General features: G+C 42.4%; 3 protein-coding genes across 6 annotated transcripts; 1 reads left to right on the plus strand and 2 right to left on the minus strand.

Annotated features, from left to right (window-relative positions):
* The first annotated feature begins 954 nt into the window (after positions 1–954).
* Positions 955–22,036, plus strand: LOC147139148 (sex comb on midleg-like protein 2). Of its 3 annotated transcripts, none has more exons than XR_015088950.1 (15): positions 955–1,066; positions 3,306–3,426; positions 3,542–3,601; positions 3,733–3,803; positions 4,807–5,041; positions 5,331–5,419; positions 5,498–5,741; positions 6,048–6,313; positions 6,447–6,546; positions 6,618–6,821; positions 6,973–7,138; positions 7,693–7,821; positions 17,218–17,424; positions 17,692–17,852; positions 18,663–22,036. XR_015088950.1 is itself a non-coding variant. In XM_086047032.1 (15 exons), exons 2-15 carry the CDS (start codon positions 3,405–3,407, stop codon positions 18,786–18,788), a joined length of 2,076 nt encoding a protein of 691 aa, XP_085903158.1. In that variant the 5' UTR covers positions 955–1,066; positions 3,306–3,404; the 3' UTR covers positions 18,789–22,036. The 3 variants fall into 3 exon arrangements, 2 of the variants coding, with proteins under 2 accessions (XP_085903158.1, XP_085903159.1); XM_086047032.1 differs by having other exon boundaries at positions 17,696–17,852; XM_086047033.1 differs by having other exon boundaries at positions 6,977–7,138.
* On the minus strand, positions 8,383–17,229 carry LOC147139149 (uncharacterized). 2 transcript variants are annotated; one of them, XM_086047036.1, is made up of 5 exons: positions 17,150–17,229; positions 16,354–16,651; positions 16,084–16,259; positions 12,641–12,823; positions 8,383–12,028 (listed from the first exon to the last, which is right to left on the minus strand). In XM_086047036.1, coding segments are annotated over exons 2-5 (1,362 nt in total). In that variant the 5' UTR covers positions 16,356–16,651; positions 17,150–17,229; the 3' UTR covers positions 8,383–11,027. The 2 variants fall into 2 exon arrangements, 1 of the variants encoding a protein (XP_085903162.1); XR_015088951.1 differs by lacking the exons at positions 8,383–12,028; positions 17,150–17,229 and adding an exon at positions 14,876–14,891 and having other exon boundaries at positions 12,601–12,823; positions 16,394–16,635.
* rai2 (retinoic acid induced 2) lies at positions 21,813–27,844 on the minus strand. Its single transcript, XM_086047035.1, has 2 exons — positions 27,606–27,844; positions 21,813–24,920 (listed from the first exon to the last, which is right to left on the minus strand). Exon 2 carries the CDS (start codon positions 24,856–24,858, stop codon positions 23,470–23,472), a length of 1,389 nt encoding a protein of 462 aa, XP_085903161.1. The 5' UTR covers positions 24,859–24,920; positions 27,606–27,844; the 3' UTR covers positions 21,813–23,469.
* Positions 27,845–27,925: the final 81 nt, after the last annotated feature.

Raw genomic sequence — 27,925 nt, forward strand, 5'->3', positions numbered from 1 at the left:
ATTACAGCAGTATCTGACAAAAGGCCACTCAGTGAAAGGGATGGCTCAACAAGCTTCCTCTTCCCTCCCCATTGAGAACTGTCTACATAATGATACGTGGATTTGCTTTATTTTAGTCTTATTGTGCAGTACTGAGCATATTACTCTTGTTCAACTATGATGACCGTACAATCAATGAAGGTATTATAATGGTGACTTTTCAGTCAAAAAATGGAAAATGTTTTACAACAAATAATACTGACCTCTGGGGGGGGGTGAAAAACGTGCCTCAATAAACATTTCATGAACACCCACACTCAAACTCACTCATATCAGTTACTTTCTTACACTCAAACTCTCATTCACTCACTCTTAAAAACCCAGTCTCAAATAAAAAATTAAAAAAACAACGTTTTCAATCGTAGCATGAGCTACAAACATCCCACAAAAAGGGGGAAACCTAAATGCATATGAACTTTGCCTTTAAATACAAAGTAGTTCTTCGGTATGACCATTTATTACAGGCAAATTACACACTCAATCATTCAGTGGGAAATCCCCCCGCCCCCCAAAAAAAGGTTTGACCCCAAAAACAATTGAAACTGAAGATTTATCATACAGTATACATTTGTTTTATTCATTTATTCTTACAATATCTTACAATAGAATTCAGTGTTTATTATTGTATTATTGGATTGGGCTAATAAATCTACTAATCAATTAATAGTTTTGTCTCCCCTGACTTTTTCAAAATCTGTTACGACCCCGCGCGACAGTGGGCTCTTTCCGGAAACCCTCCTACACGGCTAGACATGTCCGGAATCTGATTGGCTAACGATAACAAAAACAGATACTGATTGGCTTTGCGCTCGAAGATCCGCAAAGTTTCATTGGCCGTAGTCTTCCTCTCATCCAATCAAATCTTCATTTGGTAGCTCGTACGCGTCCGATCTTTGGCACATATTACATGCGTGTCGCACACACACGCACACAAAACAGTGGAGGGAAAAAATGGCAGCTGGCGATTAGGGAAAGAAAAATAAGTGCTTACATTTTTCCTCGATTTTTCCCAAGAAAGGCGTCACCGGTAAGTTAACTCTGCTTACGAAATGACACTTATAAAGAGTGACTATCAAATAAAACATGTGAAAAGAGGAGTTAAGCAAATTAATCGGGCTAGAAGTGAGGACGATATCGCCCTCCTTACGGTAAAAAAAGAAGAGAAAAAAAGAAAAGAAAAGCTAGCCAGCCTAGTTAGCAAGCGCGGCTAACTTGTCAACACAGTGGCTCCGGCTGGCGCACTACTGTATATGGCGTAATGTTTCACGTCAGAGCCGAGTCCGGTCCATAATTCGTGTAGTCCTACTTTAGTTTATTTTTACACTGTGTGTACGACACTAGGGTTACCTATGGACGTTAGCTGGCTAATGTAAAGTGATATGAGTACAGTACATTTTCTCATTACATAACCGGCAGCATAGGAAACGTTTGAAATGTTTCATAATTATACCGTATACCGGAACAAACGTTTCACTTTTTACACTATCCCGTGTTCACTTTTTTTTTAGTCGTAAGATTACAATAAATGTTTTTTTTTTACTACCGAAATTACATGTGGTTTTACAGGAATTACATTTTAAAACAATACTGTTATTTACAATAAAAAGTGGACATTTTACAAATCGAGTTTTAATTTCATGTAGAAAAGGTAATTTTAGTTTAGTTACTAAATAGTTTTTTCTTTTTCTTTACAACAGAAAATGTGTATTTTTAGAGTAATACATCACAATATGACAAGCAAAAAACGAAACTAAAGTAGAAACACGAATGTAATTTTTTTTATATAAAGATATACGTTTATAATCAAGTAAACTTACGAGAATAAAGACGTAATAATAAAAGATGGAAATTTCAAGAAAATAAAGCTGAATTATGGAATAAAGGAGTAACGGCAGAAAAAGTTGTAATTTTACAATAAAGTTGCTAAGGAGAATGCAATATTTTGCAAGGGTAAAATCATTACAAGAAAATATGGTAATGTTACAAAAATAAAGTTGAAATGTGACAATGAAATGTTATTATTACAAGAAAAAGTGTTCATTACACGATTATTCATTCACAGAATAAAAATGTACTAGGATAAAATTGTAATAAGAATAAGTCACAATCTTACAAAAAACGGCAATGTAATGTTACATGGGAAAAAAGTTAATTCTATCCTAATAAAGTTGTAATATTAAAAGAAAAACTGTAACTTTGTAAATTTCCAAGATTAAAATCATAATAAATGAGACATTATGGATGGAAATTAAGATTTAAAACTGTTACTAAGAGCAAATCAGACATCAAGTCAAAATATTTCAAGTAAAAGTGGTAATTTATAGGATAATAAAGACAAGTTACATTAACAGAGATGTAATCAAGGCAAAAGGTCCTTTTGTACGGAATTTGTAAACAAATAACTTTGAAACAAGAGAAAAGTTGTAATTTTAACCAGAATAAAGAAGAATAAAGTTGTCATATTACAAGAAAAAGTGTTCCTTTTGCAATGAAGTTATAATCTCTGAGAATGAAGTTGCAATACTACAAAAAAGTACTAATAAATAAAAATATTACATAATTAAAAGAGCTTAAATAAATATTTGGAATATTAGAATAATATTATAAGAAGAAGTGTTAATTTTAAGTTGATAAAGTTGTGATGTATGTTTCAAGGACAAAGTAATTGCTTTGAGAATACAAATGTAATTTAGTAGGAAAAATGTTTTATCCAAGTGAAGTTGTAATATTACAAGAATAGAGTTGTAATGACAGTTGTAATTGCAGCGTATTAAAATGCTTCAAGAAAACGTTTAATATTTCTAAATGAAAACGTCACAAGAATAAAATCATAACATTACAAGAAAAAGTGGTAAGTTTACAATGGGCTCATAATTTAAACTGTTAGGATGACAAGAAAAAGTGGTAATTTAACAAAAATACACTTGAAATATTAAAAGAGTTGGAATATGAAAATAAAGTTATGTTCTAACTATTCTCATATTATGACTTGATTTGATTGAAGTTATGATTGCAAATTGCACGAAAAAGTTGTCATTTTAAGTTAATTCCAATCCAATGATGAAAATTAAATCAAATGTAGCGTTTTTATGAGAATAAAAACATACAACCAATATGCAGGTGTAAATATGTATATGATGAACCCCTTAACTTGAAATATTTTTTGTTTCTTTTCAGAAACTAAACTGTTTGAAAATGCAAATGTTGACATTTCGCCACCATGTCGTCTGTGATTGTATTTTCATCTTTGCCATGTTTGTTTTTAGGACAAAAAGGCCACAAGCAGAAGAAGAAACAGCAGCTTTGCGGCTTCCAAGTGGCCCCCATATCGATCGAGTGTTGCGATTGGACACCAGGCCGGCATCATGGGGAAAACGCCAATAAAAGGCAAGAAACAAAAGACGAATGAAATCTGTGTTCATTTGTTGAAGACACTTGAGTGAGTGCACGAGTACACGTCCAACTTTTGATTTCATCAAATATTTTTTCAATTCCAATTTAGAGCAAAGGGATAGCAAAAAAGAGAAACAACCAGTGGGGACAACACCAGAAGTAACCAAAGGCAAGTAACTCTTGGCAACTTTTACCTTCTTTAATCTTCAGTAAAACAATGAAAAAAAAGTGTTTTAATGAACAAGACTGGATGTATGTTCAGTAAACTTTGTAGTGAACTTAATTTTTTTTTTTCCTCAGAGTCTTTCGCCTGGGAAGACTATCTAAAAGAAACGTCATCGTTGCCAGCCCCACAGAGTTGTTTTCGTCAGGTACGACGATGTGACGTGGCGTCTTTTAATCTTTTTTTTTTTTTAATTTAGTTTCTGAGTTTAAATTAGGGCTGGGTGGATCAGTTGAGGTTTTGGATGCGGCCCATTTATTCATTTTTTCTTCTCGGTGGCTTCCAAACTAGACAGCACGTCCTGGCTGACGTGCACCGCCTCGACCCAGTGTTGGCCAGTTGTACATTTAGTTATTATTTATAACATAACATTTATGACATTGCTCATTAGTGTGGTTGTCATGTCGCCGTTTTCAACATGAAATTGTTTTTTTAGTCGTTGGTTTACGGTAGGGCGGCACGGTGGTCGACTGGTTAGCACGTCCGCCTCACAGTTCAGAGGTCGTGGGTTCGATCCCGGCTCCGGCCTCCCTGTGCGGAGTTTGCATGTTCTCCCCGTGCCTGCGTGGGTTTTCTCCGGGCACTCCGGTTTCCTCCCACATTCCAAAACATGCATGGTAAGTTGATTGGATACTCTAAATTGCCCCTAGGTGTGATTGTGAGTGCGGATGTTTGTCTCTGTGTGCCCTGCGATTGGCTGGCAACCAGTTCAGGGTGTCCCCCGCCTACTGCCCAAAGACAGCTGGGATAGGCTCCAGCACGCCCCGCGACCCTTGTGAGGAGAAGCGGTACAGATAATGGATGGATGGATGGATGGTTTACGGTAATCTGATCTGCGACCACACTTGAATCGAACTATATCCAAGAAGAAATTCTTCGGTGTCTTTGGGTAGGTTTGCTGCTTAAATTGGCGGCAAACACAAAATTCTGTGGGTCTTGAAAGATCAGTCAAAATGATCTAAAATGAGTGGCAACGTGGGGAATTCTGATTTCGAAATGGCTGGCAGGCAGCTCTTTAATCTTTTAAGAAGATAAAATAATGAAATATCCAACTTGAATCCATCTGAGACGGTTCAGGTGCTGCCGTTTTGGTTAGCAACAGAGCAGTTATGAGGTTCTTACCTCCTCTTTGTTCTTGTCATCGTCCTCAGGCTCATGTCCCACCGTCCAACGACTTCAAGGTTGGCATGAAGCTGGAGGCCCACGACCCACGCAACGCCACCTCGGTGTGCATCGCCACCGTCATGGGCCTGACGGGGGTGCGCCTGCGGCTGCGCCTGGACGGCAGCGACAACAGCAATGACTTCTGGAGGCTGGTGGACTCCTCCGACATCCAGCCTATCGGAACGTGCGAGAAGAACGGCGACATGCTGCAGCCGCCGCTGGGTAAGAAAGCCCGTCTCCGACGTTGGGTTGACTTTGGGGCGTAACGGTACGCGTGTTCCAAGTTTGACCGCACACGCACACAGACATGAGTGTGCGGCTTCTTGAGCCACGACAAATAAAAGCGCAAAGTTGTCAAGTGGTCAAATATACATACATTACAAATACATTAGAAAGTACCTTGGAAAAAAAAAATCGCAACCCACATCGCAATCGCAATCATTTGGGAAAAAAAAATCGCAATTAGATTATTTTCCATAATCGTTCAGCCCTAGTTTTTGTCGTTCTGCAGGATTTCGCATGAACGCATCCTCGTGGCCGATGTTCCTGCTGAGAACCTTGAACGGAGCGGAGATGGCTCCAGCTATGGCCTTCAAGAAGGTTTCCTCCCTGCAAAGACCACCAGTATGCACATTCACTTTGATGCAGTTGCTGCAATGATCTCACCCTCACTTTCAGGAGCCCCAGAGGCCCCCCCAGAACAGTTTCAAGGTGGGCATGAAGCTGGAGGCGGTTGACAAGAAGAACCCGCACCTCATCTGCCCGGCCACCATCGGCGAGGTGATGGGCGACGAGGTTTTCGTCACGTTCGACGGCTGGAGAGGCGCCTTTGACTACTGGTGCAAGTACGACTCGCGGGATATCTTCGCCGTGGGCTGGTGCTCGCTAACCAAACACAGCCTGCAGCCGCCCGGCAACAGCGGTAAGTGTCCCGGCATGGCTGCATAACCCTTACAAACAGGTGCCTGGGTGGCCAAAAGTGAAAAAAAAGTTTTTGAAAGGTTTTTTAGTAGGACTCGCCGACGGACGTACGTTTAAAATTAGACGCGGACCGGCCTATAGACGGGTACAAATTTTTTCCCCCCGGAAAAAAACTTGAATGACGTACGACGGAAGGGTACCCACGCTGAAAAACGGATGACGAATAACGGACGCTCAATTTTTAGTAAAATGCCCAGCTCTGCAAAATACAGACCACGACTTTGTTGGTTTTGCACTTGCATTGCAGTCACCCAAACGAAGAACCCGCCCGCCCTGACCTCGTCGCCTTCCAAGCCCAGCAGACGCTCCCTGCAGGCCCCCTACAGACTCCCCAACCCACTGCCCCGGCTGCCTGTCAGAAAGGGGGTTCGCGGTCGCCGGCCCAAGAGCGAGACCATCGCCCTCCTCAAAGCCGTGGCCGAAGCCGCCGCCCGAAACGCCGACGGCGCCATACATGACGTTCAGCTCACGGCTCGGCCGCACAAGAAGAGAGGCCCGAAACCCGGAAGCAAGGTGAGACTCATACGTAAGGTGATTGCGCAATTAAATTTTGATTAACTGCCCGGCCCTGGCAGGGGGTTTACTGCACTGCACTCAGGTTTTTGAGCATCAGGATTCATCTGTGTCACATCCTGTGTGTTTCTAGCGAAAACCCAAGATTCTCCAAAGCTTGTCACATCCAGGTGCGCCCGCCATCCAGATTCAACGCGGCAGCCCCGCCAGTCTGCCAACTGTGGTATCAACAGGTACTTACATCACGTCCGCGCCGGCCTTTCATTGCAACATCCTCTCACTTTTCTTCCCTTTTCCGCGCCAGTGTGCGTCTACGTCAACAAACACGGAAACTGCGGCCCTCACTTGGACCGCAAGCAGATGCAACATTTACCGGACCACTTTGGTCCGGCCCCCGTCAACTCGGTGCTCCAGCAGGTTGTCCAGTCCTGTTTAGACTGTGCGTACCAGCCCAAAGTCTTGCTCGGTGCTCTGCAGACGCACTCGGGAGGCGGAAAGGTGGTCAGAGGTAAGGCAATGTCGTTACCGCTCGAAAAAGACACATTTCCACCAAGTGGTCCAGTTGTAACTCACACTACTCAGGTTTATGACAGAGTTCCGTTACTGTTGCGGCGAGGTAACACGAACCTGTACAAATGAGTTGACCACGTTGTTCCCAGTGAGAACGGACGGGGGGGGTCCGCGTGGTCAAGCTGCCGTCGGCCTCCAGCGCCGCCTTCGTGCTGCGCTTCTTGGAAACGGTGTGCCGCCACCTGCAGTGCGACAACCTGTTCAGCAGCCAGCCGTTCAGCCACTACGCCGCTTCTTACGACAGGACCAAGTCAGGTAAATGGACACGCGGTCAACGTCTGCGTAGTTCGTTTAGCGTCCTAAGCAATTGAGCATGATTTCAGGGTCATGTTGTGTTGATATTTGTGACAATCAGTTTGTGACGGCGATATAAACTCACCCCATCTTGCAGTCGGGAAAGCGAGTCAAAACAGCTGCCACGCCACCATGCGCCGCCGGGAACAACTTCAAAATAAAAGCGTACCAAGGCATTGATAGCCATGTATTCTTTGGTAAGATAAGGTTTATTTTGAAGTTGGCCCTCTCACCGCGTGTTACCGTCTTGCATAGCATGAACAAGTGTCGCTGTGGCTAGCTTGACTGTCTTCCGGAAAGTGTACGCCATAAAAACGGGTACTCGGGGCAGAAAAAAATTGTCGAGAATTTCTTGGAATGGAGGTCAGATCAATGGCATTTCCATTCATTTCAGAGGGTAATTTGGATTGATTTGCGATATGGGGGATTTGAGCTACGAGCATGGTCATTGAAGAGTTAAACCTCGTTAAGTCAGGGTTAATTCACACGAGTTGTCGTTTTCTATTTACTTCCAGTGAAAGAGGAGGCGCTGGACTCGCCTTCGCTGGCCAGGGCGGGCAAGCGATGCCTAGCTGGGGTTTCGCCTCCGTACGCCGCGCCGCTGTCGCCCAAACATGTACGCACAGACGCCCACCCTTCGGAAGGTACTTATCAACCTCCTCCACATTAATACAGGTAGTCCTCAACTTACAAACATAATGGGTTCGGAGAAGCTGTTTGTAAGTTGGGACACATTCAATTTAGTTTTAAAATAACATTGTATTACATTTAAAAAAAAACACACACACTCAAAAAAAAAACTAATTAAATACAACGCACTGCTATGGACAATAAAAACACACATAAACACAAAACAAGTTTACGTACCGTTACTTCCATTCAGTTTGACCAACAGCACGCTAGCATCAAACCGAATTCATCAAATATCGTCAAAACACATGTCATTGGTACTTGTCATGCTAGCAAAACACAATAAGATGGTACATATTTTTACCTTTGCAAAATTTACCTCAAATTGGACAGACTGTCCAAGTTTGCAGTCCAAAAATGGAGGTGTAGCACAAGTCGAACTTAGCAGTCCAAAAACAGGATGTAGTGTCATCTCTGACTGGAATATGGAGAAACGGATGCTTGCAAATTGTTCCTAGGTATGTGCTGGTAATGTATCAACTAGCGGTGGAGGAATACAGTCACCAGAAACATGATTTCACTCAGTATATGTTGCTTTAATATAAAAGTATGAAGTGCATTTTTACATACAGTGTATAAGGTGCTCAAAGAGCGTACATGTTTCAAGTGTCAAAAAGGCAACCAATGGCTTTGGATCAGGGCTGTAGACTGAGACTAATTGGGTGCCCAAATTAGTCTCAATGGTATACCCAAAAAAAGGAGAGGTTGCACCGGTGCGTCCAGCCTTTCGAGGGGTGGCGAAGGAAAGTATTACCAACTGTTTAATATTTGCTGAAGTGCAATTCTTGTGAACAGAGGCAGATTCTGTTATATCTTTAATTCATCAAAGATATTTTTCTTTGTCCTGCATTTCAGTGGCAATGTTCAATATTCTTGAGTTATTTGCTCTTAAAAATATGCTCAACTTAACATGCTCTATCATAATATTAGCAGCATAAAAAAAAACAATTTGGGCCCACCTAACTTTTGTGCTGGTGCACTAAAGAAAAGAAGTTGGGCGCACCGGTGCAACTAGTGCAAAAAGTTAGTCTCAAACCCTTCTTTGGATGACACACATGAGTATACCATAAGTCTTCCTATTATTTATACATGACATGATATATATGGCACAACATTTTTATCCCCCCCATGAGTGTTGTTGTCCTTGGGTCACTTCAAAGGTGCTTTAGAAATCTAAGATACTATTATTATACTCTTGCGATTTGCACTGGTAGTGGTACATCCTGCTTGACAGACAGCCCACCTAGTGAGAAAAATATATACTTTTACATTTTTAGTAAACTATTCTTAAATTGTTTTTTGATTTGCAATTCGTTGTGTTTTGTATTTTCTTGAATATTAAGAATGGCATAATTGTGGTTGGCATTGAAAGATCTGAACTTTATATTATTCAGTTTGTCATTTTATTTGAATATATGATGTGTCGGGACAGGAAGATTGTGCTCAGTGAGAGAAATATTCAGGCCCACCCGATCAATCATAAACTAGCACCAATTAAAATGATATTTAACCAAAATGAATTTCATACAATTAACATAAATGACTTAAGACAGGGCGGCACGGTGGTCGACCGGTTAGCACGTCCGCCTCACAGTTCAGAGGTCGTGGGTTCGATCCCGGCTCCGGCCTCCCTGTGTGGAGTTAGCATGTTCTCCCCGTGCCTGCGTGGGTTTTCTCCAGGCACTCCGGTTTCCTCCCACATTCCAAAAACATGCATGGTAAGTTGATTGGATACTCTAAATTGCCCCGAGGTGTGATTGTGAGTGCGGATGTTTGTCTCTGTGTGCCCTGCGATTGGCTGGCAACCAGTTCAGGGTGTCCCCCGCCTACTGCCCAAAGACAGCTGGGATAGGCTCCAGCACGCCCCGCGACCCTTGTGAGGAGAAGCGGTACAGATAATGGATGGATGGATGGACTTAAGACAGTGATCTACTGAACTAACAGCAACATTGGGTTGTGGTCACTGAGACCAGTTAAAAGATTTCATTTCTTTATATTACGCTTCTGTATCCTTCTTCATTAAATGCCCCTCTGCCCATTCCTCAAGTGCTCAAAAGCACTAGATTGTATAGTAATCTGATTAACTTCATCTGCTAGATTGAAGTACAGTGGACACAGTGAAGGTGGGTGAAGTGTCTTGCCCAAGGACACGACGACACATGACTCGGACAGAGCGGAATTCGAATATCCAACCCTTCGGTTACTGGACGACCCGCTCTACCTCCTGAGCCAAATATGTGGCACTCCTAACATGCTCAACATTTTAATCACTCCAATAAGCTTAGTTAAGCGTCCTATTATTATTAAATTGGGATTTGAAGGGGTGGGATAGTGGTCCATGTTACATCAAAAAGGGCAAGTGGCGTTCATTTTTTTTGCTAAGTGACTGGCTGCTGCAAACCCTGTGGGGCAAGCCGAAAGGTGCAACAATTATCGTGCTGTTATAATAACATTTATGTCGCTAAAATACATTTCAACTAAACAAGTTTTAGTTTGAATAAAGAAATACTAAATTACATTTCACATGTGCAAGATTGAACCGTATTAAACTAACCAATATGACAGTGTTACATTTTAGCTTCAACACAAAAAAAGCATATATAAAATCAGTATGATAAAATATGTATATGATTATTTTATATTCCTCTTCTAAAATACCTCTCCCTCCATTCCTCACGTACTCACAAGCATAAGATTGCAGCTGTCCGACAAATATTCTCGTGTGTCGTACAATCGGCTAAGAAAGATTCCCTTTTTTGAATACTTGTTTTTCCTAAACCTCTTGACTAGTAGGTTTTACGCAAACAGACGTGTGGCTAATGACATGTTTTCAGGCTTTTCACTTGACCCTACCTGTTTTTCTTGTCTCCAAGAAATGTTGAATCTTTGCAACCTTTTACGAACCCTTACGGAAACCCAGAATTCGCTACATTCGCAAGCGATCGCCGCTTATTGAGAAATATGAAGATATAGAAATAAATCTCTAGGAATTCAGCATGTTGTGATCACAATTCATCAGCCTTCAAACAATCCCCAGGAATGTGCTGCCACGAAATCAGGCATTTTTGTTTCTAACAATCAAACTTAAAAAGAAAAAGCACGTGAACTCCTGAATAATACAAAAACAACGTTTTTGGAGGTATTTAAAAAAAATGCTACATTAGTTTAAATCTTGCATCCTCAGATTGGTCAGGGCGGCGCAGATACGGAGAATCTTGTCCATTTGCGGTGCCAACGTATTGGGCACTCCCTGTGAAAGTATCTTGTAAGTCATTAAGTGCTGAATGGTGCCTTCGACATGATCTCCGGCGTGTGCAATGTGGCCAGCGGAGGAGGAGGTAGGCTGGCCGTCGTTTTTGCTAAGCGACGCCACCACGAGTCTGACCTGCCGCTCAAACAGCAGGTCTTTGATGGCGAAGCCTCCCTGAGTCATGACCTCGTCCCCCGGCATGAGGAGGTCCAGTAATCCCGAGTCCAGCGCCATGCCGGAGTGGTCGCATCCCCCGGCGTAGGCGGCCGACATGAACATGATAAGGCCACACGGGGCTACGGCCAGGAGGTATCTGACCGTGCTGGACGAGCAGAGGCCCTGAGGTTTGTGCAGGACGCTCTCGCTGTAGGCCACAAAGCACGTCGTGTTGGGAAATCGCTCCCTGAACTCGGTGGGCATCGTCGCCCGGATGATTTCTTGGGGTAGCCACGGGATGAAGTGGCGCAAGACCTTTTCCAGGACGTCGATCCAAAATAAGACTATTTGGAGGACTGTACTCTCGGACGTGTGAAAGTACCGGCTCAGGTCGGCCAGAGGTCGGTTGGTCTTTAGCTTCATTAGTGTCATGATGACTTGAGAGCGCACAGACAGCGGAAAGGCATCGCTGGCGTAACGCTGCACCTTCACCACCAGAATAATCAGCATTTCCGTGGATATACCCGTGTGGACAAGAGCGGCCTGGTCGTTCTCGAGTATGAAGCGCTCACCGTTTTCACCGTCCTCATCCGGGCCGGCCGGCACGAGAGAATAATCGTGGTCGCGCCGCCAAGGCGCCTTACTGTCAAGTGGCGAGAAGTAGGTCACCTCGTCCTGCAGATAATCGTGATCGTCTCGCAGGGTGTCCAGCAGATGTGAGGGATCGGGGATGCTGTTCAGGTGCGAGGACCACTCTAAAAATAACAGAAAATGGATGTCATCAATAAGGTGGCAAAAACCTGGGAATTTTCAAAGTTGGGAACTATCCATGGGAATTACTGAGAATTTTGGATTACATGAGTTTACCTTTAGTAGTCCCACAATGGGCAAATTTGCTAATTCATGAATTAACGAGAATGAACCACTAAAGAAAAAAAAATAGAAGGTTGGCTCTTAATAGGGAAATGAAATATCCGGTAATATTTGACCGCTTGACAACTTTGCTTGATTGCATTTTTATTTGTCATGGCTCAAGTAGCCACACGCTATCGTCTGTGTGCGTGTGCGCTCAAACTTCAAAGACACGTAAATCATAGTCAACTCTTACAACGGTGGCACATATCCGATCCAAAATAAGACTATTTGGAGGGCAGTACTCTCAGACGTGTGGAAGTACCTGCTCAGGTCGGCCAGAGGTCGGTTGGTCTTTAGCTTCATTAGTGACGTGATCATTTGAGAGCGCACAGACAGTGGAAAGTCATCGCTGGTTTAAAGCTGCACCTTCACTACCAGAATAATCAGCATTTCCATGGATATACCCGTGTGGACAAGAGCGGCCTGGTCGTTCTCGAGTATGAAGCGCTCACCGTTTTCACCGTCCTCATCCGGGCCGGCCAGCACGAGAGAATAATTGTGGTCGCGCCGCCAAGGCGCCTTATTGTCAAGTGGCGAGAAGTAGGTCACCTCGTCCTGCAGATAATCGTGATCGTCTCGCAGGGTGTCCAGCAGATGTGCGAGATCGGGGATGCTGTTCAGGTGCGAGGACCACTCTAAAAATAACAGAAAATGGATGTCATAAATAAGGTTGCAAAATTCCTGGAATTTTCAAAATTGGGAACTATCAATAGGAATTACTGGGAGTTTGGGGATTAGATTAGATAACCTTTATTAGTCCCACAATGGGCAAATTCATGAATTTAAGGGAATAAACTACAAAATTACACTGAATTAAACAGGAGATTGGCTCTTAATTGGGAATTTAAATATCCTGTAATTGGGGAAAATGTTTTAGCACTGACTAAACCACCCAGATTTCATTCAAGTGATGCAGGCCATTGATATCCGGTGGCCTTACATCCACATTTTTCCATTCACGAGTCATACATTCGGATTAAATTATTTTTGTCACAAAATTCCTGAATGTAAAAACTTTCTGGAAACTTTCCAGAACTTTGCCGGAAACTAGGGATAAATATGCCGATATTTGGCATTTGGACTCATATCGGTTTTTGACTTTTTAAAAAATTCTGCCAGCCAATAAGGGATCATCTAACTCATTCAGTACCAGACTTTTTCCGACCCTCTGTGAAATTACATATAAATATGTCACTGGGATTGAATGAGTTAATTGTTTATTTATTTAAATTTGCAGTTAACTTTCTAAGAGATGCTGTTGCGCCTGGGAACCCCCTGCACTTTTACTACCATACACCTACCAATATGTTGTAACATAAAAACTGCAAACCTCTGGTGTTCTTAAACATTTTGAAGAGTCACATATTTTATTGAACCACTGAGTTGCACGCAGTCATCACAGCAAAGAACATCGCCAAAGACATGCCGCATGCATTATGTGTGGGGGCACAAAGAAAAGCAAAGGGGGGAAAAAATACTGACAATCAAAATCCAAGAGATTTTATTTTAAGGCCACATCACCCATCCCTAGTATGTGGCAATCACTCTCATTGCACTCAAGATTGAAGGAAGACATATTTAGGACCTCTCAGTCACTAAATATGGATATATATTAGGAGTTGGTAATGTAGGCGCAATATGACGGTCTCTTGTAGCTTGCATCATCATCAACATCGCTTCCTGGTGTGACTAAAAACATCTGATCTGGCTGGGATTTCCTAATTCTCTTTAGCCCACCAAAAAAAAAAAAATCTGTTCACAACTCTTAAACTTATCATCAAAGATAGCTTTTAGAAGACAATTACATTTTATGTTGAAGATGTTGGTTATTCCATAAATTTTGAACTCAGTTGTGCTACAATACAAAACACCATAAAAACATTCACATCACATCACAAAACTAGGAATGCCACGATATCCAAATGTCACGATACAATAATATCGTGATATGAACCTCACGATACGATGGTTATCACAATATTGTAGGGGGGTTGGCGATATATAAAAATCTCACGATACTATATAAAAGCTCATCATATTAAAAAAAAAAAAAAAAAACATCACAATATTCTGTTTTTGTGCATACAGCATTCACAAAGAAATAGGCTTGGACAGTCATGGGCTCCTAATGGCGATAAGCGTGGGTCTTAAACATATAAGTGGCATCAAATTTAGCTGCACTAATACATTAACCACCAGAGGGTGCTGGAACTGCACAAAAGGAAAATAACTTAAGACTTTTAAACAGATTTGCTGCTATTAATATCATGACATGACGACGGCGATATATTGTGGCAATATCGCGATATCACAATATTGCAGATATGGTGATTGGTGACATCCCTACACAAAACATCACAATGTGTATACAAGGGGGAGTAGCGGACATAAACGAACGTGAAATAAGTGCAGACAATAATGATTGTCCATGTGAGACATACAAGCCCAACATAAATGATTGATCGATTGGGAAATATTATGCAAAAGTAATTTTCTTCAAATTTGAAAAACAAAAATAAAGTGGGTGCAAGTGGATATTACGGTGGCTGTAACCAAGTGGTGGTGGCTGATGTGAGGGAGGCCATGCAAAATTGGTTCATTGGCAAGCTGCTCAAATGCATGTGCATGATTAAAAAAATAAACAAAAAAACCCCACCAACATTAAAAAAAAAAAAAAAATCACTCACCTGACTCCTTTTATGTCTGAAAGAAAAAGGACACAACTACAGTGTATGTCCAGATGCCTTGCATAGAAATAAATAAATAAATACATACATCTTTTCCCGCAAACATCTAAAACAGTGATTCTCAAAACGGGATGTGGAATCCCTCTCACGGTGCTGGAAATCATTAAATGTTCAAATGGTGCATAAATTAACACACGTATTAAGTATAGTTCAATTGTATTTAACTTTTAAGTATAACGCATTTGCATTCGATTCGCTAGAATCGTTTGTTGTCAGACATTTCTGGACATACATTTTAACTGAATCATTATTTAAGTCCAGTTTGAACCCACGACCTCTGAACTGTGAAGCGGATCTGCCCAGCCAGTTGTCTACCGTGTCACCTGTTACCGTTGTCACTATCATTATTGGTCATGTTATTAACTGTCACTATCAAATATCTGTTGCATCAATTACTCAATTGACATCAATTGGATAAAAGTGTATTGTGCATTAATGTTTACAGCAAAATCATTTTTTCCAATACACTTTTTATTAACTGATTATTGTTGTTCATAATTGTTGTTGGTATTGTCTTAATGATGCAACAAAACCACGTGACAGTTAAGCAATATCACATGAGAGGGACTGATGAACTTACCAGCGTTGTTTTAACCTGAGAGCTACTTCTTGTGTACTGATACTGTAAATGCAAAGTTTGATATCCCCACTTCTGGAACGTGTTCAGGTTCAACTACATGTGAATTTCAGGTTATTCATATTACAGCTGCAAATGTTATATTTTCGAAAAAGAGCAAACTGACTATTCCTTAAGCCCATCCAACACCCCCACCCCATGTTCATTTGAAATGCTTGGAGCACAAAATAAAATGATAACGACCAAAATAGCTCACAAGAGTTTAATTTAAGAGCTGATATCTGGCCATTTTCCACGGTTTTCTTGATAATAACCAAAATCACTTCCTCTATGGCATTGTACTGGCAAAACAGTGCTTATGGTTTTTCTTTCTGTCCGTTGGTCACATGATACAGCTGTAGTGGTACTATACATTAAAATAAACAAGATATTGAATAAAACAAGGTGGTCTAATATTTACTACACACCACCCCCCGCCCCCCACCCCCCACCCAATGCCTGTACGTCCATCAAACCTTTTTTTACTTGCATTCGTGTGCGCATTTGTGTGTTCGCGTCCACGCGCACTAACCTCCTTGGTGTTCCACATGGCTGGAGCCCGTACGCGCCTCCGCTGGTGGCTGAGGCCGCTCACAGCGTTCGACTAACGGGCCGTTGATCCGCGCCGACGCTAATAGGTCGGTAGCTTCGTTGTCACGGGGAAAATGACCCCTGCTCACGCTCGTCTCGCACTTGACATTTTTCCGCCTGTTAAAACAAACCAATATTTATGCACACGACCCCGAGTGAGAATTGTAATCATGCAACTTGTTGTCGCGCTTATAACATAGCATAAACGCACATTTCTTCACTTGGGTTAGCAAGCTAGCTGGCAGTAAAACCTGAGCGTCTTTGTCCTCAAGGTTACTCCGCACTCGTGTGATGTGATTGTGCTGCTCTCATCATCAACGTGTATTATTTGTGGAATTTTGATGACTTCACTTCCTTGTCAGTGCGTCAGCTGGAAGGGGCGGGGCATGACTGTGACGTCACGACCAAGTGTCATTCATGAGCGAGTTTGGCTGGCCCCAGGTCCTAGTGCATGAGGCTCAACTCCACTTTGTTTATAGAGCACTTTGTCCATCGCTGCATACAAAGTACTGTACATAAAGTAAAAATCTGGCATGTAATAAAACAAAACTATTAAAACAATGATTGTAACATGAAAACAATGAACAGTTGTAAACCATAAAACACTAAAACAATACAGAGCCTCGTGCTGAGTTAACCTCAGTCCCATTGAAAACGTGTGGCGTGAGCAAAAGAGGAAAGTGCAGAGGAAAGGAACCAGGTGGCTGGATGATATTCAGAGATTGTGCAAAGAGGAATAGTTGAAGGAGGTGCTGTTTTGGGGGGGGTGAATAACTGTGGAACACAGGATTTGATGGAACATAATGATTTCTTAATGTGATTTTTCTCCCCAAATAAATACATGCACTTGAATTAAAGGTTGAATTTTATTTATTTTTTAGGTCACATATTATTTAGAAAAAACTGAATGTATTAGAAGCTAAAGAGCAGAGGGGGACGTCACAAAAAAAGACAAAATACCTACCTAGGCTGTGATATAAATAACAAAAGTATTAATATTAACTCACCTTGATTGAATTTGAAGTGTTGTGGAGTGTATTCCTTGTTGTCATAAAACATTTTGCGTGTTTTCCAGCCGAGACGCTGCCACACGAAGACAACGTCCTGATGAAGGAGCAACGCTACATGGGCTCCGCTTCCAACTCCATGACGCCTCGGCCGCAGATGGTACGCAGTCGCTCCGAGTACCGCTCTTCGCCGTCCGGCACCGCCCCCGTGCCTCGCCGACTCTCCTCCAATCCCGCCGAGTTGGTGTCGGCGCAGATGCTGCGGCGAGTCGAAGGTGCGCAGCAGAAACTTCCTCAGTTCATGTAGCGTACACTCTTTACATCTTCAATTGGCAATTGATGAACAAAACACACACAAAAAATGATTTTTTTTTTTTTGTTTTAAGTACCCCGGCACCTATTTAAAAGCAAATAACCATTCCGTTTTTAATTTTTTTTTTTTTTTTTTAATTGGCAATTGAAAATAGAAAGAATGACTAATGCACAAATTTATCCAATGCCGCGATCGTGTTTCCCTGCTAAACGTTTTCATCGGGCCGCAGCCAGCTCCACCACTGGCCCAGAAAGCAGCGCCACAGAGAGGGAGGGGCGGCAGACGCCCACTAAAAACCCGGCGTCCTGGTCCATAGACGAGGTCATGCAGTTTGTGAGGGACGCCGACCCTGCGGCGTTGGCACCGCATGCAGAATTATTCCGAAAACACGTAAGTTAGCCTTTTATTCTCGGAAAACTCTAAAGTTAGCATTGCTGTTTTACGTTTGATTTTGTTTTTTTTTTGTTTTTTTTTTAAAAAGGTAAGTGTTTGTCTTTTGAAAACATATAAATTGCCGTTTCCTCACTGAAAATACGTAAATCAAATGTGTGTGTTTTAGTTAGTGAATATATGATGAGTTAAAGCGCAACCCAACAAGCATAAATTACACAAAAATAGAGGTGAATTTACTACAGGCTGCCTATCACGGCATTGTTTGATGTTGCATTTGTTAACCCTGCAAAATCAAATAACACCTATATATATATAAAAAAAAAAAGCTATATCGACAGGTGCCATACACATTTTCGGTTTTAGTGTTAATTACGTTTAAGATTTAGTTCAAGAGACTGTAGTTCTAGTATACTCAGGTGCTATTAACTTATAGTGTCAAAGTATAATACTGATGATTTCAATGTCATTTTATTATTATGTGAACATTTTGGACTTGCATGTTTTTGAAGAAAATTATTTTGTTGGAATTGTCTGGTTTTGCAGTCAAATGACTTGAATGACATCTTTGAAAGACTTCTCCAATAAAAGTTGGGTTTTTTTTCAATGTCGCGTCTTAATTGCTTTATTTATCTTAACTTAAAATACCCCAAATGAAAATTATTAGCTTTTACCTGGACAAATGTGAAAAAAAATCGAATCAGTTTAGCTTTTATTGAAAAAACACAAGTTAGCTTTTGTTCATTGACAGTCAATTGCACCATTAGCATGCTAGCCGCTAGTTCCATGTGTGTGCGTGTTTTCTCACAGGAGATCGACGGCAAAGCGCTGATGCTGCTGCGGAGCGACATGATCATGAAGTACATGGGCCTTAAGCTGGGGCCCGCCCTCAAGCTATGCCACCACATTGAGAGGCTCAAGCAGGGCAAAGTGTGACCCACAACCAGGTCATGTGACTGACATCGAGGGCAACTAGAGGACCTCCGGCCTCAGTAGTGTTTACCTTCTGCTCCTACTATTGGCTCCCCAAAGATGGTGCAGGATTCTCCCCGTAGCACTCTTATGACTCTTTTTCTATTATCCGGGGTCCACCACGGAGAGTGAAGAATGTCTCCCAACGCATTCCGTTTCATGCACACACACGTTCTCGTCTAGTTTTAACACCGTATTAACAAGGGATGGGCACCGTCATCAACTAAAGTGAACCCCTTTTATTGGTGGGCGGTAGGAACCGAGCCTTGCGGATACAGAAAATATGCAACTAATTGACCCCTCTACCTCAAAAAGTTTCAAATTGCCACAAGATGACAGCAAAGCCGTTTGACAAGACTACGTTAAGCGTGGCTTTGGCCTGAGATTTTTTGCTTCATAACAGAATATAGGTTTCCCTAAAAAAAAAAGGGAACCACTATGAGGGGGCTCACTGTACACAATGTCCGCAATGCCGTTTGTTACATAGCATGAAATAAATAAACGTCTTAGTATTCTTACCATCACTTGACCTAAAAATGATATGGGGCAAAAAATTAAGTGGACTGCTTGGCTGTTACCCCACAGAGGTGCTATTGATTCACTCGACTAGTTTGCAGCCTGAAGAACAGGACAGCCAGGCCATTTGTTACAAAGCATTTATCCGTTCATTTGTCCAAATGTTAGAAAAAAATAATCGTAAACATTTAAAAACAATTCTTAGTATAGTGAACCCCCGCATATTCAAGGTTCGACATACAACACAAGTATAAAAGTATTACTTTGCCACCATCTGATCCCTTATTGGTGAATGATGAAGTGTGTTGAGGAGTTTCATTTAGACAAAATGTTTGCTTTTCCGCCATCTTGTGGCAACTATAGGCAATTATTACAAACCTTTTTACTGGTAACGTTAGCTGCTCGTGGATTTTTGCTATTTGTGCTAGGGTTCGATTTTTGCTATTTGAGGTAGCTTGTCCCCTATCCGACGCAAATAGTGGGGGTTCACTCACCTAACTTCTCAATTCACGATTATATTGACTGAGAAAACAAAAAGCTTTTTAAGAATTCTGTTGATTTATTGTCAATTCAGCGCATCTCGAATGCAAAGAGGCAAAATTATGCTTGCATAACTTGGCTGCCACCAGCACGGGCGCGATGGATTCATTCAGCTAGTTAGTCTTCAAGGAAAAAGAACATGACTGCTAGTCTATTTGTTACATAGCATTTACATTTGAATTATTAAATTAAAAATCTAAATACATTTGAAAACAATCCGACTATTCCCGAGATTTTTTTAAAATGGTATGGCATCCTCAAGGAACGGCGTCAGAATGGAGTGCACTAGCGGGCTGCCACCAGCATAGTCGCTGTCGTCAACAACGCATCATGCTAACTATGGTATGCTAACTATGGTATGCTACATCCATTGTTGTTTGTAACAAAAATGTGACTTGATACACCCTGAAACACCTTCTTGGTATTGCGAAATATACGATTATATTGAAAAATGAAGCATCAATTAATAATAAAAAAGATGGTCTAATGCCCGTTGATGTTAACAATTCACCACATGGTCATGAAATAGTCAAACATTTCTTAAGGACTTTATATTTTTCTAGATATTTGTTAGCGCACTTTTCCTGGGTTTAACCACGATGAGCATGCCGCCGAATGTACATTTTGTAAATGATCGTATTTTTTAGCCTATATATAACTTCAAATACAAAGTACTGCCCCGACGTGGCGGTGGGCAAGTGACATCTCTCAGGTCCGTGTGGGATTTTTTTTAGAGTCAGCTCTTTGTGTTTTTTGAACACGTGCACAGTGAACCCCGCATATTTGCGATTCAGGTTTAGATTTTGTTTTAAACTAGGAGTTTCTCGTCTAATCTGGGGGGGGATGTGCTTTGCCGACATTTTGTGGCATCTACGTGAAATTGAACATTAAAACAACTAGGCATCTGTGAAAAATCTGTGAATTTGCAAATACCAAACCACAAATATGCGGGTTCACTGTACTCTTTTCCGTTGTTTTTTTTGTTGTTTTTGTTGTTTTTTTTTTTACAGATGTATGACGTCCAATCAGTGCTTCCTCATTCTGCCAATTTGTATTTGAAACGTTTATGACATTACGTTAGATAAAAGACTTAATTGTGTTCACTCTGTCGTCCACTTTACTTTTCATATACACGAGTATAGTATATATTTTAGTCACATGCGTGCATGCGCTCAGCGAGTGAGGTAAAAGGAAAGAAGGAATGATCAACGATGACATTGACTGTTAAAAAGGAAATAAGTGCGTTCGTTTGTGTAGTTTATGTGGACGGTTCACAAGCAAACACACGTGAGCAAGTACCTTAGTCCGAATGACGTTGTTATTGATCGCCGCCTTCATCATGTGCGGGTCCTCCACCTACCAGTTTGTAAACTGCAGGAGAGGCTAAAAATGTATAATGTTTAAATTGCTCCCAAGTGTAGGCACTCGCACTACACACAAGGTACGCGAAATTATCCGGCGCACACAAATGAGGAAGTAGGTCCGGTTCGTAGGAACCATTTATAACGTTTATTTTTGCAAGATATCGTTCTATGGCTTCTCTGTTTTAATTTATCCTTGTAAAGTCACGCCAATCTATTGCATTTGTAACATGTTTTTGAATCGACGAATACACAGCCTTTAACGTGCAGTTGCCACTCTCGTTTGTCACTTAAGTCATAACCTTGTGCATAGCGCCCTCGCCTGTTGAATTGCTCCACCTGCAGTCACATCCTGTTTATGGCAATTGTACAGCACTCAGTGGTGTTGTATAATTGTATTGTAATTCAGGTTCGACCGCCCCTACAGGTGGAAGAAAAATCCACAGAATAGCCGCACCGGACCATAAACCGCATGGTTCAAAACCTAGGGAAAAAGTCACGGTTTATAGTCCGGGAAATACGGTAATGAATTTCAGTGAATCTGCTTAGAAAAACAAAACAAGGACACACATTAGGTGTAAAGAACTTTATTAAAATGTTTCGGAAGCAAATAATGCTTTGTGTGCACAGCTTTACAATGTTGTGACTTTCAGCTTTAGGGGTCACCCGCATGATTTGTTCTATTTTTACACTGTATAAATATTTTTTTTCAACAAACAATAAATTAGCCAAGTTGATCAGATCAAATAAAGAGAAAAATGTACAGTATAAATAATAATAAATATGGAGCTCGTACGTAAGGCTTTCATTTGTTCATCACAAACAGTCACAATTCAACAGGCACAAAACCCTGTCACCTTTTCCTTCTTGTCCACTAAACTACTACCACAAAAGTGCATTCCGGAAGCTAAACAAACTAACAGCCAAGTTAGCGTCACTGCTAACCCTAACGCTAATCATAACACACATACGTGCGCACACAGTTAAACGGTGCAGAATCAAGACAAAACGGCCTCAGGAATACTCAGAAACAAAAGTTGTGCTCAAAGTTAGAGAACACTTTTTTTTTTTTTTTTTTTTTTTTTTGCGACGGTACAAATTTGCATTACCAACAGTGAGGATACAAAAAGTACAACTTGTGTATTGGTTGGGATTATAAAAAAAAAAAAAACGTCGCCCAATGGAGCTGCCACATGCTAACAGTTCTTCGCAACTGGGCTTTCCCGAAGCTCAAGGCGCAATTTATGAATTTTCCCAACCAGATCATCAGGTGTAGTAAGTCAATTTGTTAGTAAATTAAGACGAGACGATCAGTTTTTCAGTATACACTTTTGTTTGGTGGCTGCCCATATCTAAAACGCGTGCCTTGGCTCAATAAATGTTGAGAAACTCTGAACTATAATATTCGGCCTTGGGTTGAAATTTCAAAATGAACCAAAAATGCACTATAAACTTTATAGGTGAATGTCCAATGTTTCAGTATTTTTATTGATTTTTTTTGCACAACTTGCTATTGTCTAACAAGTAGTTAAGGGGCAGACGTCACAACAAGGACATGCACTCTCCTTGGTCTATCTCAGTTGCAAGCTGCTGATGACAATATAAACCGCCGCCATCTGGATTTGGACCCGTTTTACTGCCACATGTCCCACACTGTTAAGGACTCATCCAGTTCCTTTTGTAAGCTGCTGATGACATGATAAGCTCAGTGGCCAAAAAAGGGATGTTGCCGGGGGGGGGAAGTGGCCACTGACTGAAGAGTGTCACATCAACAGCTTGCAACAGAGAGACCGGAGGAGTCACAGAAAGGCAAAGACGCGCGAAATTTTCATGGATCAAACACCCGTTGTGGATTTTGACGTTCAGTACCAAACGTTTTCAGACCCTCTTTTACCCTAACGTTTGATAAACATTTATGAAAAAAAAACCCATCAGCAAGTTCCTGGGATTGAATGGCTGGACTGTGAAAAGACATCAATATGTCTTCATCCTGAAGTCGCACCCCAAAGCCCAGTATCGCAGACTTTTTGACGAGTATATGTGCCTTGGCTCGATAAAGGTTCGGAAACATTGAAATATATCCCGTAGTGCCGTTAAGGTGGACGTAAGGCGTACGTAAAGAAGAAGAAGAAGAAGAAGAAGAAGCCCTTGAGTGTGCGCTCCAGCAAACCCTGCTTAATGTAACCAGTGTGTTCCAGTGATTGTTGAGCTCCCGGCGGGGTTGCCGCTTACTTCCTGGGCAAGAGCGCTGCCAGTCTCTGCTTCTTGATGGGCAGGAAGTGGATCTCCTGCGAGCTGACTTTCTTCAGCTTGATGGCTCGGTTTTTACCGTGGACCTTCTTCAGGGATGCGTTAGGGCCACGCTGGGATGCCGGCGACAGGGGCGGCGGCACCTCGAAGAGCTGGGCCGGCATCCCCTGGCTCCCGTCTCGCTTGATGGAGAAGTTCTTAGTGGACACTCCAGAGAGGCCCTTGATCTTCCCGCACAGGATGGCTGGGATGGCATCCTTGACCGAGACAATGACCTTGGCCGTCTGTGGGTTGCCGACCATCTCCAGGTTGGGCGGGCCAGGGGCCAGGGACGCCGACCCGCCGGCACCGCCATCCGCCATCCACTTGTGCTGACGACTGAAGTCCAGAGACGTCAGACTACCCAGGATCTTGGAGTCGAGACTGGCGCTACGTTCCAGAGACCGCCCGGAACCACGGGACGGGGCGCGGCGGCGTTTCTGCGAGGCGGGTACCGACAAGTCCAGCACGCTGTCTTGATGCTGTGGACTGATGTATTCCTGTTTGGGTTCTACGGGCCACGGTCCTCGCATGGACAGGTCCAGGACTTGCGGGGACGAGCTTTTCTGCACCAAGTCGAGGTCTCTGGGAGTCTGAGTGCTTTTGGTTACCATGCAGACTGCTTTTGGCAGGTTGCTCTTGGAGTCCTCAGTCTGGGGAACGGGGATGGGTAGCGGGATCGGCAAAGGAACCGGCAGCGGGATAACAACGGGGTAGGGGACCAGGAGAGTCGCGGGAGGGACCAGTGGCGACAAAGGAGACGAGTAGGTGGGCGGGACAAATGGCGAGCCCGGCGACTGGCAGGTGGCGGGGCTGGTCTGGGCCGGGAAAAGATCCTGAAGGATTGCAGAAAAGGCGGGATTCTGGAGTAGGGAGAACAGGTTGGCATCCTGCGTGGGTCCCGCCACTGACTTCTGCTCCACGAAGGACAACGGATTGGGACATAAGATGTTGTTCTGCGGGATCACGGCAGGATCCAAGACCAGTGGAAGGGAGACCTGGTTGGGGCCTGTCAGCAAGTAGGGCGCCGCACCCAGTTGGGTCCCGGGGGCCGCCGCCATCTGGAGGTGGATGGGGAGCATGAGCGGGTTCTCTCCCAGACACACAGGGTGCAGGACGGTGGTGGTCATTTTGAGAGCCACGCCGCTCGGCGGAGCGCCGACGTCCGCTCCTACTGCTGACCCTGGCGTCTCCGAGAGGTCTACCTTGCCTAATCCTACCGCGCAGGACTCCTGGGAAGCGGACGGGATGACGCCTTGGTCCTCTTTCTCTGGAATTTCTGCTTTTCCCGCCGTGTCGGAGCGGGACATTTCATCAGACGTTTCCATAACTCCGAGGCTTTCAGTCTTCCTTCAGTTGCGACACTCGGCCATTGTCGTTTCAGGAAAACCTGAAAGACAAAAGGCATGAATCTTTGGGTGGCTCAACAATCCCATTTCCGGTCGCCTTCCATCTGCAACGCGTCGGCCTGTCCTGCTTGTCAAGCGCCATCCACCTCGGAGCCAGTGGATGATCCGATGACACACGGGTCAATTATTCAAGACTGGAGGGGGAGGGGCAGCAACAGAACATACAAATGAACAACATCGGAGTGACAGACGTGCTCAGCTTGAGGGCAGGGAGCTCATTCTATGTTTACATCATGTCGGGGCAGCCCCGGCAAAGCGGAAGTCAACCCAAACTGATTTTTTTTTTTCAAGAATATGTTCCCAGCAGGCCCACTAAGTTGAAACACGGCATTCTGATTCATTTTGCCTTTGTGGAATATGAGTTAAGCAGCAAAATGCACTCGTTTTTAGCCATGTCCGGGGGCGGCCATTTTGTCACTTCTGTCGACTGAAAATGACATCACAACCGCTCACAACGACCAATCGCGGCTGACCTGTTTTCTGATTCTGAGCCGCGATTGGTTATTGTGAGCAGTTGTGATGTCATTTTCAGTCGACAGAAGTGACAAAATGGCCGCCCCCGGAGATGGCTAAAAATGAGTGGATTAACACTTATTCCACAAACGCAATATTTATCAGAATGCCCTGTTTCAACTACTGGGCTTGCATAGAACATATTCTTGAAAAAAAAAATGTCTGCGTTGACTTCCCCTTTAAACGTAGTTCGCCATGGGCTTTTGGCCATTTTTTTCTCCGGATAAACAAGAAGTCTTGCTATGTTTTCTCACAGTCTATCAGGGTACCTGTGAAGGGCTGTGTGGTGAAGGGCTTCTAGTCACAGAGGGTCAAACGCACATTATGGCTCAGCCCGGTCAGTTTTGCAGCTCATTGTCTGGTAGTTGCTGTATCATAAGTTCAAATGTATTTTCAATAGCAAGATCAGATCAATTAATCGGGTGGGTTTTGTCAGGAAGGGCACCCAGTTTAAAAACGGTGCCAAACAAAATCATGATAGTGACTCCCTCTGGCGACCCCTAGTGGGGCAAGCCGGAAGTCGCAACAACAAGTTGATAAGTGTGTTGAAAGCATGTGGCGGGGTTAACGCAACAAATGTCATCTGTAAGAGGTTTGTGCTGCGGCTAATTGAGTAAGAAATCCCTCTGCTGTCCCTGTGCCTGTAATGACTTCCACATTGCCCCCCCCCCCCCCCTTCAACCGCTTACCCCTTTCACCTCTTGCCTCATTGATGGAATTTAACCAATCACGCAGGAAGAAAACAACGGCCTCATACTAAGGGGGTGTGATTTATAGCAAAAACTGAGAAAAACACGCCACATTGAAAGCATCGGTCAAAAGAGGCGCTCATCCGAGAGGAGACTGTGGGCATCTATCAAACTGTACAGCAGAAAAGATGAGACTAATTGTTTCACAAAATAAGGCATTTCCAAGAAAGAGAGAAAGGTGTGTAGTGTCAACAAGGTTTGTCAGGCAGCCGTCACAAAACATTAGATAATACAGCATCCAAAGCTAACATTTGCATGCATGTATTTGGTCATTTCTAGCCGTGCGTGCTTACATTTTATAATCTGCTCGACAAAACATTTTATTTTATTGATCTTAATATCGAACCCAATTATAAGTAGTACAATTTTTTAAAAGGAAAATGATTTTATTTTCATAATTCATTAGTAGTATTTACAATTTCACATACTCATTTGACCTCTTATTTTGTTAAACAACTGGTTGATTAATTCCAATTAAAAACGATGTTAAAAATGTTATATATATATTAAACAAACTATATTGCATACCTATTTTAAGTTTTTGTTTTATGAAATAATTGATGAATTTTTAATTTAATTACACACAATACAATGCAAAATGAACGATCAAAAATAAACTATTACACATATTTTACCTTTTGTTACTTTATTTTAAAAATGCTTGATTAAATTTAAGTATATTAATACTATTAAAAACGAACTTTTCAATTTTTTGGAATGTATGTTATTGAATAATTGGTTAATCAGTTATCTTAAAGAAATTATAAATAACTAAAATAATCCACCCATCCATTTTCCAAACCACTTATCCAGACAAGGGAACTAAAATAATATTTTATCAAAATAAATTATTTTACCCAAACATTCTATTAAAAGAAAAGGGAGATGACTTAGAATTTCTTGAATCATAAATAGTAACATAAACAAAAATGAGAATGAATTATTAATAATAATTTAATGATAAACAAATAAAATAAATATCTAATTAATGATGAACTATTTAAAATCTTATACTTTGCGTTACGTACAAACGTGCTGTCGTCCAAAGTTTTACGTTTTACGCCGTAGTGGACGTCAAGGGCGGCGACGTTGGCGGTGACGCGCACGTACAGACGGCGCGCCTCGCCTCGCCTCGGTTGCCATAAGAACAGAAGACTGACACCTAAGTGACACTCAGCGCTAGCCTGCTAGCATGCTAGCTAACCTTGCGCTAAATTACACATTAACGAGCCGAGCCGCACAACAACAGCGAGCCAAATAAGACACCTGAACAACCACAAGCAGCTATAAAAGCAGAATATTGAAAATGTATATTTCTTTGAAATGACATAATGAGGCGAGCCTACGTCATTATCATCCCTTTGCTTTAACGTCGGCACATCAATGAAATGCTCAAGTACTCACCTCACACACACACACACTTTACGAGAGCGAAGCACACACACACACGGCTGCAGTTCCAGGCCAGCCGGCGACGACGAGCCGCCTCCCTCCGCGATTTGGAAAAGGTTACAACAAATATTACGAATACTAATGATTGTAACCCCGGGAAAAAAAAAGCGACAGGGCTTCTTATCTCATCATTGTGGGGCTCTTCTCTTCTCTTCTCTTCACTGGCCAAGTGACGCCACGTCGGAATTGCGCGCGCAGTCTCCACACTGGCCACTCCCCCTCTCCCCCAATAAATAAAATAGACTTCCACCAAATTCTTCTTCTTAATTTTT

Source organism: Filicampus tigris, chromosome 12 (genome assembly GCF_054856515.1).
Source record: "Filicampus tigris isolate MCC_2025a chromosome 12, RoL_Ftig_1.0, whole genome shotgun sequence".
In the NCBI taxonomy this organism is placed as follows: domain Eukaryota; kingdom Metazoa; phylum Chordata; class Actinopteri; order Syngnathiformes; family Syngnathidae; genus Filicampus; species Filicampus tigris.

Coding starts and splice junctions, on each gene's coding strand:
- rai2 (XM_086047035.1), bottom strand. CDS start 24,858: ATGGAAACGTCTGATGAAATGTCCCGCTCCGACACGGCGGGAAAAGCA.
- LOC147139148 (XM_086047032.1), top strand. CDS start 3,405: ATGGGGAAAACGCCAATAAAAG. Junction 5,420..5,497: donor CAGCTATGGCCTTCAAGAAG/GTTTCCTCCCTG, acceptor CCTCACTTTCAG/GAGCCCCAGAGGCCCCCCCA. Junction 6,822..6,972: donor AGGCGGAAAGGTGGTCAGAG/GTAAGGCAATGT, acceptor CGTTGTTCCCAG/TGAGAACGGACGGGGGGGGT.
- LOC147139149 (XM_086047036.1), bottom strand. Junction 12,824..16,083: donor CCATGTGGAACACCAAGGAG/GTTAGTGCGCGT, acceptor TGTTATTTTTAG/AGTGGTCCTCGCACCTGAAC. Junction 12,029..12,640: donor GGATGAGGACGGTGAAAACG/GTGAGCGCTTCA, acceptor TGTTATTTTTAG/AGTGGTCCTCGCACCTGAAC.